General features: G+C 37.8%; 1 protein-coding gene across 4 annotated transcripts in view; it reads right to left on the bottom strand.

Annotated features, from left to right (window-relative positions):
• Positions 1-12,553, bottom strand: part of LOC125433066 (BEN domain-containing protein 5-like) — a 996,205-nt gene that overhangs the window by 415,146 nt on the left and 568,506 nt on the right. For 3 of the 4 annotated variants that reach the window (XM_048497385.1, XM_048497388.1, XM_048497386.1), the window contains one exon: positions 2,764-2,897. The exons of the other annotated variant lie outside the window; for it this stretch is intronic. In XM_048497385.1, the coding sequence (XP_048353342.1) occupies positions 2,764-2,897 (134 nt within the window). The remainder of the gene's footprint in view (positions 1-2,763; positions 2,898-12,553) is intronic. 4 annotated transcript variants of the gene reach the window in all.

The raw sequence follows: 12,553 nt of genomic DNA, 5'->3' as shown, positions 1-12,553 counted from the left end.
TGTCCTGAAACTTACATAAATCTTTGATGGTATATAGCTTGTATCAAAGAATTATATCTTGATTGTTTAACATTTGGTCAGGATGTGGATATGATTAAACTTGCAGTAAAGTTGGGCTTTGGAAGAAATCTGTATCCTATTACCATCTTAAAGAATGTGAATGAGTGTCACTGAGCAGCTGCCTGTTCTCAAGCAATTAAAATGTATGGAAAGGAGAAGAACATCACAGCCCAAGGTAAAAAAGCTTATTCTGTTGCTGAAAACGAAGAGCAGCATAGACAGGTTTCTCAACAAATATGTGTAACGATGACGATTTGTGGCTATAGGTATGGGTGTCACCACTGACGCAAACTATGGATGGTCATTACCATACAGTGTATGAATCTGCAGTGACCAAATTAAAATAATACTACAACAAATGTGAGAATGTATATGACAGAGTACTGGATAAGAACTGGGAAACTAGACAGTACAACTTTTGTTCTAGGGTCAGCAAAACATCAAGAACAACAGAAGAGTCCTTCCATCATCAGAAACATGCTAAAAGTCTCACTTGGTAACATTGCAAAATTACTCTCTTCTAGTCTAACTTACCTAATAGGAGTGTTGCTAAGACAAAATTGAAGACTGAGAAGGAAGCTCTTTGGAGGAATAGTGTAATTAAAAAAATAATGAAATAAAAAGAAAAAAGGTCCTCTGAAGATGCCAGCCACAGATTCAGGTGAAACGTCAGGAGAAAATGCCACGGGAACACGGCCATACAACCCAAAAAACCCACAACACCCTAAAGAGACTATCATTCATAAAAAAACAATTGTTACCTGGGACCATCATTTCCTAAGAAGATGATGCTCAAAACTAATTCCACAAACCACAATTACCAATCACAGCAGCTTGAATTAGTAGGCTGAGTATTGCTTCTCATCTGGCTATAAGAGAAAATACTGCTATCAGCTGGATAACTAATTTGACTTGTGATAATACAATCAAGATAGTACAGTACATATGCCACCGTAAGAATGCTCCAGCACTGTGGTGTTCCTGCTCCCAGCATAATTAAATGTAGCAAGCACACTGAAAAACACATGAAGTCAGACTACTGGATGCTTCTAACTGGAGAAACCAGGGATTGAACCTGGTCCCTTCTGAACACAGAGCTGACAGTTCATCATTCATCAACAACCATGATACAAATATGTGACGGAAAGCATTCAGCCATGTCCAAAAATTCAGAATGAGGATTTTTAGCACGATGTTTTGAGTTTTGAAGAAGAAAACTAAAATACTTTTTTCGTGGGACTGAATGGTCTAAGAATTTGATGCAACAGAAGTACAGGAGTAGATCTAAACAGTCAATTGGAGATGAAACCATTGGCAGTCCCATGTATAATTAGGATGCACATTTTTGTAAAATCAGATACTTGGGTCAAATTAATTCCCAAGAGATACACACCAGTATGATATTAGGATGATGAAGTCATGTAACTAAATTTTTTCTCATGTTTCAGCAGGTTCTATTTCATTGCAAGTTAAACTTCTACTGATACACTGAAATACGATCCATGCACCTGTTATGTATACTTTACTGTTACTACCTTTGTATATACTGCTTCTCTATCATGCTGCCACTAAATCAAACCAAACCAACCACATGCAGTTATCATTATGTTAAAATACTGAAGGTACATCTTCCTTTGTTCCGCATCTACTTTGCACAGAATTAAAATGACACATGTATCTCTGCAAGTAACTGTGATACCTGCACAGAAAGGCAAAGAAGGAGGCCAGGTAATATTCTGTCACAAAAACTACAGAGATGTGTTTGATTATTGTGCAATACCTGATAGCAGACTACATGGAGAAAATGTTGGTGTAACACATAGCTGATGAGCCAAAATTCTGTGCTCGAGTAACAGTTTTACCTGTAAGCAAAATCTGGAAAAAAAAATCACAAATGTTACATACGTTTATACCATCTATTTTACATTTTTATGCAAGATAGTTTCTCTAATTATTTCATTATAGCTTCCTTCTTGGCTCCAAAATATCCAAAACACATGAAAATTATGGGGATGTATTCTTCTGCCACTATTGTATAAAATGTGTTTTAAGGCAAACACCTTTAACTGTATCCTAATTAAAACCACTAGGAAATTTAACCCAAGGTCCATGCGGCTACTGGCTACCTAAATGCACATAGAAATGAGTTTCCTACATAGTGAAACAAAAATCACTGTTAGCAACTCTACACTTTAAAGGCAGATGCTGATACTATCAGATAAATTTAAGAGATTATATATCCTCAATATTGTCCATATGCCACGATTTAGAAATTCTCAGCTCTTGAAAAACTCTTGAAGCACTGGACAAGCACGGGTCACTTTGAAGGAGGCAAAAATTGAAATGATTTTCGGTTGGGACTATTTTTTTTTAGAACTTTCAATAACTTATGGCTTATGTTCACAACTATGCAGCTGATCTTTTTTTAAAAAAATCTCTGGTCCAAGGTGAACCACTGAACCACTACAGAGGTAGGATATAAATGTAGAATGACACAATTTTATTGAGCAAAAATTATACATACAGCAATTCAGGGCTTTCCATTTTACTCTGCCTCTCCCGCAGCTCCCAATTTTCAACTATCTCTATATGCCTTCTCCTAGGGAATGAAACCCATTCTAGAATTCTAAAGTAATGGTTTGCAATAGAGTTGATCACAACTGGGAACTACAAAGGAAAAAAGAACAAACAAGACTTCAATACCTTACAGTGTCTTAGTTCTACATCTTCATCTCCATAATCAGCAATTTCCACTGTTTCTTCTAGGTGATTGAGTGAGAGTTTGGGAATTTTAATTTTCTTTTGCATCACACTGTTTTCAAGGTCTGTTTTATCATCTGCAAATTTACACAAAAATAAAATTGTCACAATAAGCAAGCTGATTATTCAAAAGTTGTATGACTGAGGCCAGACCATTTAAAAAGGATTCCCATGCTCAACTGTTTTTGGTGTTATAGTTCAAACTTGACTGCTCCATAAACTCAGTGTTAAAACAGGTGAAAAAGCAACAAGTGTCTATGCGTATTTTAAGTTTCTGTTTCCCCAGTACAGAAAAATACAATCACCATATGCATGTTTCTAACTCATATGAATTGAAATACATTTATTTCAATAAATAGGATCATAGGATCACATAATAAAACCAGGATTTTTTCAAGAAAATCATAAAATAGATGTATGGAAGCCTTAGAATACACAGAGTGCAAAATATTTTCTATAAAATCAAGACAGCTGCTTTGTTAGCTTTAACTTAAAACAGACTTAAAACAGACCATTTCTGGATTCTACTGCAAACCATATGTCATGTATGAAAAGCTCTGTTATTGTGGGGAAGGGAGGAATTTCCACTGGAACACAATAAACTATTTTGACCTACAGCAGACATGCACATCTTCAAATGGTAACAGTCTGAATTTCTAGGTAGCCACACAGGGCAGGCAACCAGAATCCACACATGGAAGAAAGAAAATTCAAGGACTTTCTAGTTTGTTTTCCTCCTGAACAAACTTGCTTTTCTCATGGAGCATCATTTGGATTTATTTACAAACCATTGTTTTCCATGAAAATCTTTCACTAGTACAAAGGAAAAAGGAGAAAAAGGAGAGGAAGTCCAAGAGCCCAAGGATTCCCCATTTGTAATGACAACCACAGTTTGCTACTACTGTGGCATTTAGAGTTCAACAGAACATGTTGGCCTCAAAAATAGATAACTTTGGCCTAGGAAGGATCCCAATTGCTACCATTTCCCCCTCTTTTCCTTGTATGAAAATACAGGTATGACCTGGTTACTATATTGGGGCCTAGGAGGAAATTTTACAAAAGATCAGATTGGCTAGGAGAAATAAATAAATAAAAATAAATATCCCTGCAGCTTGAATTGGTTGTATTTTACTATATTCCTCTTACCACAGACATTTCAGTGCTTATGGCTCCCTATGACTGGATCATCACATGCCACATTCCTGTTGAATAAAAACTGATCTGTTAGAAAGATTTGTGCTAATCCTAATCAGATGCAGAGAAACAGGTTGGGTGGCTTTTGGTTCCCTTATTAATAACAGTGTTCCACAGCAAGTTCAATAAATGTCCTAAAATCAATGGACGCACTTTAAGTGCACCTGTTAAATTAATTTAACATACCGTATATACTCGTGTATAAGTCGACCCGCATATAAGTCGAGGCACCTAATTTTACCACAAAAAACTGGGAAAACTTATTGACTCACGTATAAGTTGAGGGTGGGAAATGCAGCAGCTGGTGGAAATTTCAAAAATAAAAATAGATGCCAATAAAATTACATCAATTGAGGCATCAGTACGTTAAATGTTTTTGAATATTTATTTCAAAGAAAAACAGTAAACTGGCTCTGTAAGTGGAAAAGAGGGTCAACAAGAACAATATGGTATCAACAATAACTTTAAAAGTACAAAAACCTTAGCTCAACCAGCAACCAAGCTAAAACACAAGAGTTAAAATCCTTCAAAACTGGATTCCTCATCTCATCATCTGTATGTCCAAATGTAAATCCTTGCAATCTTAGATTTTAAGAGGGATATTATCCAAGAAATGAAAAATCTACTATTAGCTTCCATTGTGTAAACAATGGGGGGATGGGACATCCCCTTTGGGGAGTCAATAACTTTGGATCCCCTGGACCCAAACTTCACCAAACCTGACTGGTATCATAAGAGAGACTCTCTCTGATGAGATACTCAGCTTCAGGTTTGGTGAAGTTTGGTTCAGAGGCCCCAAAGTTAAGTGGACCCTCAAAAGAGTAGCCCCCATCTACTAATAGCCGCCCCTATTGAAAACAATGGGGGTACTCGGGGGCACCTCCTTTGGGGGTCCATAACTTTGGACCCCCTGAACCAAACTTTACCAAACTTGGCTGGTATCATCAGGAGTGTCTTCTGAGGGAACCCTGTAATTTTGGTGCCGCTAGCATAAAAACTGCACCCCCTGCTGGCCGGCAAAGTAAAAACACACACAAAATTTTAATGACCCACATATAAGTCGAGGGGAGCTTTTTCAGCATTGAAAATGTGCTGAAAAATTCGACTTATACATGAGTATATACGGTAATCAGAAAAAGAAGGGGTATATATATATTTCAAGCATGAACCAGCGAGGAACCTGGGGGAGTGGCCATTCAATTTCTTTGCCTTTGCTTCCTCGCCTCAGCCTTTCTCAGGCTCTCTCTCTCCTTCCCCCTATTGCCACTACTTCTCTCTCTTTTTTCTCCTTCCTCCATCCTATGTTTCTCTCCTCTGTCACTTGGATTCCACCTGTGGCAGCTGCAACAAATGGAATATGGTGGATACTCTGACAGGAGGTGAGGACAGGTCCTGTGTGGGGAGGAGCTCCTCTTCTGGAAGTATGGTAGGGGGTGGTCCTTCCACCCACAACATCACTACCTCACTGCTTTAGAGGCTGCTGATTTGGCAGGACTGATGGCACAGGTAGTTCTGCACTAGTAAAGATAGAGTCCTTTATGGAGGGATTCCCTCTTTTCATTCCATAAGATTTTAGACCCCCCCCCCCAAGTTTACAAATAACTTTCCCATCTATCCAACTGGTCCTGGTCTATGGATTTAAGTATCTACATTTGGGACCAGATTCATATATTGATAATTACATCAATATATTCATATATTGATAATTACAACTCACTGCGAGTAGCAGAGTGCTGGACTAGATGGACTCTGGTCTGATCCAGCAGGCTCTTTCTTTTGTTCTAGGCTTTAAAATGTTTCCAAATCTCATTTAGACCAATCTCAGACCTTCCACCTATTTCTACATGACATATTAAGAACATAGAAAAATGTATCTGAAATATAATCAAAATATCACATTTAAATTACAGTGCAACCCTCAATATGCCTGTTCACAATTAAGTCTCACCAGTTACAACAGGATATAGTACCTAAAAAAATTGTTTACTACTGAAACCTCAATCTTGGGCAGATTTAAAATGTGTTAAAATTCTTTTTAGGTTTGATTACACAAGAAGAGTTTTAAGACTCCTTGGTGTCCCACCAATAACTAACACAGGAATGGTTTACGGTCAGCTGAGAGAGCCAGAGTAGTATAATGGTTGAAGAGAAAACACAAGAACCAGGAAAACCTAGGCTCCCTATTATACAGTGAAATTCACTTACTAAGCTTGGGTTCATCAGTCTTGTAACCTAACTTACTTCACTATGCTTCTTGGAGAATAGGCAAAATAAAAATGTAATACACAACAAACACCTGTTCTTTCTTACGTGCCCAAAAGTACAGTTACCATTACAGAAATTAAATAAACGTCCTGCCATGCCAAAGAAAAGGGTGGCTCTGCTGCAGGCGCAACTTGGTCACAATGCAGCATTCTCATTGTGAGGTCATAAGCTGGGGTCTCCAATGATAGCACCTGTATTTCCCATTGTGAACAGTGGCTACTACAGGTACTATAGATGTTTTGGATAACATGGAACGTCTTTATTTTGTTAATGCATGATGAAGCATGTAGATATGTTTATTTGTTTACTTGCACAATTGCTCTTATAGGGTAACTTCCTTACGTTATTCTTTTATTCACTTATGACAGAAAATGCTCTACACTGTAGGCTGGAAGCAGAGTTATCTATAGCAGTACGGTAGGAAATGTACTAATATTGGGAAGTTTGACAGGTTTTGCTTTTATGCTTACCAAAGTGCATTACAGACAAGCATAATCTCTACATACTTTCTGTAAAATGATTAGATTGGTTTTATTTACAGAATCTCTTTATTCACCCCTCCCCACAAACACAATTTCTGCTTTTATCAAGATTTAAAAAAACATGCTGCTTATTGCTCCTGTTAAATAAAATGTAATTATTTTTAAAAGCATCTGCTTTTAGATGACAAGTGGGGGACCTGCATCTCATTTTCTCTCTCCCATATTTCCTTTTCTCCGTCCCTGAAAGTCCCATAGTCTCTCATCTTTTCCTGCTTGCTTCTTTCCCCCCCATTCACCAGCTAGCCTTCCCCCCAACCCCACCATCATCAGCTTTCCCTCCTTCCCTTCCACTATAGCCTCTACCAGTAAAAACAATGTCCCCACTAAAGATGTATATTGACAAAAAGGTGCAAAATGATAATGACAGTATAATTTATAAAGAGATGATTAATACACTAAGAAAATTAAATCATGGCAAGAGATGAAAGATGAAGGAAAGAAAATACAATGGCTTATACATTTCTAAACAGCTTCAAGACTGAGAAGAGAATTAGGAGCAACAGGAGGAGTATTAAGGCAACTACAGAACAGGAAATGGAAATTACCCAACAAAAACAGCATTTGTTGGGTAGAACATATTAGCTGTTGTAAAAGTATGAGACTGAAATGGAACAAGTGAAAAAATGTATGATAAAACAGAGGCAAAACTTCCAAGAAGAAATATCTTTCCAACAGTGGGAATCATTATGGACAAAGAATATTAAATCTACAACCTGCCAAACTATAAGAGAAAAATGGTACAAGATGTTTTACAGATGGTACATCACTCTGAAAAATATAGTGAAGGTGAGCAAAAATTTGAAAGGAACCTGTTGGAAATGAAAAGAAGAAAACAGAACATTTTATCATGTGGTAGATTTGTAAAAAAGTGAAAAATGTGAACAGAAATAAAAAAAAATACTGAAAATCAAGTTCCAAAGGAAAACAAAGACTGTACTATTGGGAACTCCACCAAAGAATTTGCCTGAAAAACTGCAAGAACTATTCTTATATTTATTGACTGCAGCTAGAGTGGTATTTGCACATGGATGGAAAGAAAACACTTGTCCTGACTGAGAAATGTGGAAAGAAAAGATGAGAGAATACACTACAGTGGCAAAGCTTACTATTCTTGTAAACAGATGCCCAAAACAGGAATATCATGAGAAATGGAAATTATATTTCTTGCATTGTGCTGATATGACTAAATGTTTTGGAGAAGTAAGAAAAGCAACTAAAATATGCCACTGATGTTCAAAGTAGATCCAGTACACAATTGTCTGCAGATGTTTTAGAGAAGATACACAACTAACTGATTTATAGTTAATATAATTAATGTGTAGCAGATATTTCATCTAAACTGATCTTTAAAAGAAGACTAATCTTAGCAGAGTTATATTACTTGAATAATAATAGATAAGAATGGCTTTATGTAATTAACAATATGATACCATTCAAGATTCATCTGTATATATGTGTTGCATGCGCGTGAGTGTTTAACCTTGTCATTTTTATTTATGAAAGTCTATTTTTTATATTTTGTTATGTTTATAATTATATTGTTATGTATAAAATATAAAATAAATTAAAAATATAAACAGTTATTCCTTCCATATTGATGGGATTAAGGATATGCCCCCGTCTACTGCGATCTGGAAGTCCGCATAAAATATTTTGGCCTGCCTTCGTACTGGAGAGTAATCTGATTTTCTTTTTATTTTAACTTAAAAAAATAAATTATGTATGTTTATGGTAATAAAAGATAAAATATGTTGATATTATACAATACTATACATATATGTCATGCATTTCTCAGTTTCTAAACTTTTTCTGTGTCATCTGCTGGCCTTCATGTATCGTCTGAGGCTTCCTCAAAACTCCTACAAAATTCCCATTTAATTTTTTATTCTAACCCACAATATATCAAAACCATGATGAGGAAAGTTGGGATATGGAAGGGACAACTGTAATAAAAAAAAAGAGGCACAGATAAATGGACATGAATGGACCCACAAAAATTTGTGAGGGGAATCTCATTTTCCACTTCTCCACTATTTCTTCTGTTGTTTCTCTGAAAATTTCTGCAGACTTCCTGCTTTATCTGCTTCTCTCCTGTCCATCCACCACCAAACCTATCTTTATTATCTGCCCCATCTAAAGCATTCATTTCTTCCCTCCCCTGGCAGTCTTTCCTTGGGAAAACTCGTGCTGTCCTCCAGACCAGGCCCAATTGTATAGTAGGAAATCATCAAAATTTGCAGGGAACATCTCATCTTCTCCTTACCCCTCTCCACTTTTATTTCTTCATTTAATTTTTCCTATAACTCCCATATCACCTTCCTTGCTTCCTTCTCTCCTTCCCACCCACCAAGCAATGTACCTTTTATCTGTCCCCCCATCCTCAGCCATATATATTATTTACTTCATTTATAGCTGTCCTTTTTCCACAATGGAGATCCAAAGCAGCTTACTTAATTTTTCCTGTCTTTCATTTTATCCTCACAACAACCATGTGAGATAGATTAGGCTGAGAGTGTGTAACTGGCCCAAGCTCACCCAGTGAGTTTCCATAGCAAAGTGGGGATTCAAACCAAGATCCAAGTCTGAAACTCTAACCAGTACATCACTCTGGTTTTCATGTGGTGGCTGCTGTTGAACAGTAGCAAGTAGCCAAGTCTGAGCGAGTCACAGAATCACTTTTGGCAAGTTGCCTGGTGGTTGCTGTAAGATCTAGCCCTGAAGAACCCTCCCTTAAAGGCCAAAAGAACTCTGGAAAGAACACCCCACAAACCTGTTGCTGTAAGATCTAGCCCTGAAGAACCCTCCCTTAAAGGCCAAAAGAACTCTGGAAAGAACACCCCACAAACCTGTTTCTGGCTAAAACAACAGCCTAAAAGCTAGCAATATAGCTATGATTCCCCAGCTACAAGTGCTATTATTTGGGGAGGGGTAATGCCCCCAATGTATTTTCTTCATTTCAGATTTTTTTTTGCAAACCTGGGCTTTTCTCAGATTTGTAGAAAAATGAGTCATTTTTTTACAGCTCCAATCTCCAGGTATAAGTATCCACAGATGGGGCCATGTTAAGAATTAGTTATACTAACAAGCAGGGGCTCTGAGAAACTCATGGGTCAGTTCTCTGGCATCTAATGCACCCCAGCCACCATTCCCTACCTTTTCCTCTCACTGCCACCTCCTCTTCCCCTTTTTTTGCCCATACCATATTTCTTTCCTAATTTAATATCAACTTTGATTGGTTCTCTCAGTAAGTCTACCCCGTCCCATTCTCACTGTTCTGCCTGCCTACTCAGCCATCTCTTCAGCCCTCTACCCACCCATCATTGTTTCTCCTGCCTGCTCAGTCATCTTCTTGACACTCTTCCCGCTCCCCATCCATGCTGCTCTGCCTATCAGTGAATCTTAACATTCTGATAAATATTCATCAGTAGTTTCCCATCCACTAATTAAATCTAGCCTTCCTCCCCCTTCAATGATCCAGACCTTTAAATTTTAATCTCTTACTCTTTATATATACTATAACTACATTAATCTGCTGACTCCTATACTTTTTTCCTCTGTGGAAATGAAATGTGATTATTTAGATGTAGCAGGCTGATATTTTGTTAAAATGGAAGTTATATAAAAAACACTGGAGCTGCCATGAACTCCAAACCAGGTTTGTGGATTAGAATTTATTTCTTTACTACTTTTCACATCTGCCTCAGACTTCACTGTAACCATATGCAGATCATTTTATATCTTTGGGTGCATGTTTTCAATGTATTCTCTTCACTCTGCCTTAGGATGCATTATCATTATTTGAGAGATCTATTTCTATCTTGTATTGAATTCATCCGTATAACTCATTTCCAATTAATGCTGCGCTCCTGATTGAACTCTGGTTTACCTTTGTTTCCTTGTTCTGCATCCTTAAAACTAACCATTTGTAAACCTGCTAAAAGCAACTGCTACAGGAGAAGGAAACTAAGAACATACTAGCAGCATCCACATGGAAGTGTTTCAGAGAGCTTCATGGAAATTTTTCTTAGAATACATTGTTTGGGTAACCAGATTTATGTTTTCTTAGCTACTCCAAAATACTTATTGCAAAAACAATAAAAGGTATCTCTTAAAGTACAAGAACAACCTTTTCCAACCTTGCTCTATTAATAACTTTGATCCAGTTTATTTGTGATATGGCTAACTTCTCTTGTACTTAGATGTATTCACTACATTAGGGATGGCACGCTTTGGATAAATACAGTTCCATGGGCTCAGAACTGTTATGATTTAGGGATCACTGCAAAAAAACAAAGCAGAATCTGCTGCACCTTTGCTACACTGGAAAATGCATCCATGTAACATGGCAATTCTCTTCTCCATAGTTGGCTTTACTTGGTAGAATGACCTGCCTAACGGTGTTTGAAAGATTTTCACATTCCATAAAATGTATAACAATTGCTCAGGAAGGCATTCTAATAAAGCAAAAAGGGTGGTAATAAAAATGGAAATATTTGGTACAATGGAAATGGCGTGGTCAGGTCCAGTCCAACAGGTGAAGGCACAGGTGATCAGGCAAACAGGCTGGAGCTCAGCAGTAGACCAGGCACACAGAAGCAACAGGAAACCCGCTTGTTGCACCCAGGCAGAAGCAAACTCACAGCAAGGCTTATATAAAGAGCCTTGTCCCAGGGGGATGGGATTCTGCAAGGAGTTAATCCTTATCAGATGTAGAGACTTCCAGTCTCCCATACTTTGCTGCCAAACGAGCACTCCTTCTGCAATAGCTGCCTCTGCCTTCTATGCACAGCTGGTTCATCACTGGATTTCCTAGAAGGATCTACAGGCTCCTCCACCTGCACGTTATCAGGCAGGGAAGGGCTGGGAGTTGGCTCTGCTGCCTCTGGAGCAACCAACTGTGGCTGCACTGTGTCCTCAAGTTCTGCCTCAGAATCCTCTGTGTCATGGTGAGCACCCAGGGGCTGGCTCATGACAACTGTTCTTATTTATGTGTTCTGTTTTGTAATCCAGTTTCATTGCATTGTTGGTGTACATTTTACTGGTCATTGCACTGTTTTCTTATTCTGTAATCTACCTTGAGAGTCAACAAAAATATGACTACAAATAAAGCAAATAAACAGCTTTTTTACGTTTCAAAAAACCTCCTATGAAATATTTTACCATTTAGAATGAGTGAAATTCTTTTAAAAAACAAGGTGGTATGCTGTCAATGCATGCAGTTCTTGAATACAAGGTGCACTTCTGCACCTAGAAGGATACTCGATCTTCATGAAGGCAGCATGTAGGGCTTTCACTACTTCTGTAGTCTTTTTGACATGACTCTTCTTTTGTGGTAGACCTTTTCACCTCTCCCTCAAACCACTATGACACATATACTCAAAAAAAGTGTATTGCCTTACCATGCAGTGGGGAAAAAGAGACCAGAAAGAGGCGGGGTAGAAAGTGCACATTTTGGCATGACTCTTCTCTTGTGGTAGACCTTTTCACCTCTCCCTCAAACCACTATGACACATATACGTGAAAAGTAGTTTATTGCCCTACCATGCGGAGAAATCAGAAAGTAGTAAGGCAGAAACTGCCCCAAAACTTCAGAGGAAAACCCTGAAGGTTTCATTGAGAACTGAGCTCTCTCTAAGCAGCAACTACAGAAGGAAGAAGACAACAGAACTACATCCAGTAGTGTGGATATTATCATTCACCTGTTGTATGACCATTTTTTCTGACCAAATAAT

Source organism: Sphaerodactylus townsendi, linkage group LG05 (genome assembly GCF_021028975.2).
Source record: "Sphaerodactylus townsendi isolate TG3544 linkage group LG05, MPM_Stown_v2.3, whole genome shotgun sequence".
NCBI lineage: Eukaryota > Metazoa > Chordata > Lepidosauria > Squamata > Sphaerodactylidae > Sphaerodactylus > Sphaerodactylus townsendi.
Note: the sequence above shows the minus strand (reverse complement) of the source record. Positions and strands in the feature narration are given on the sequence as shown.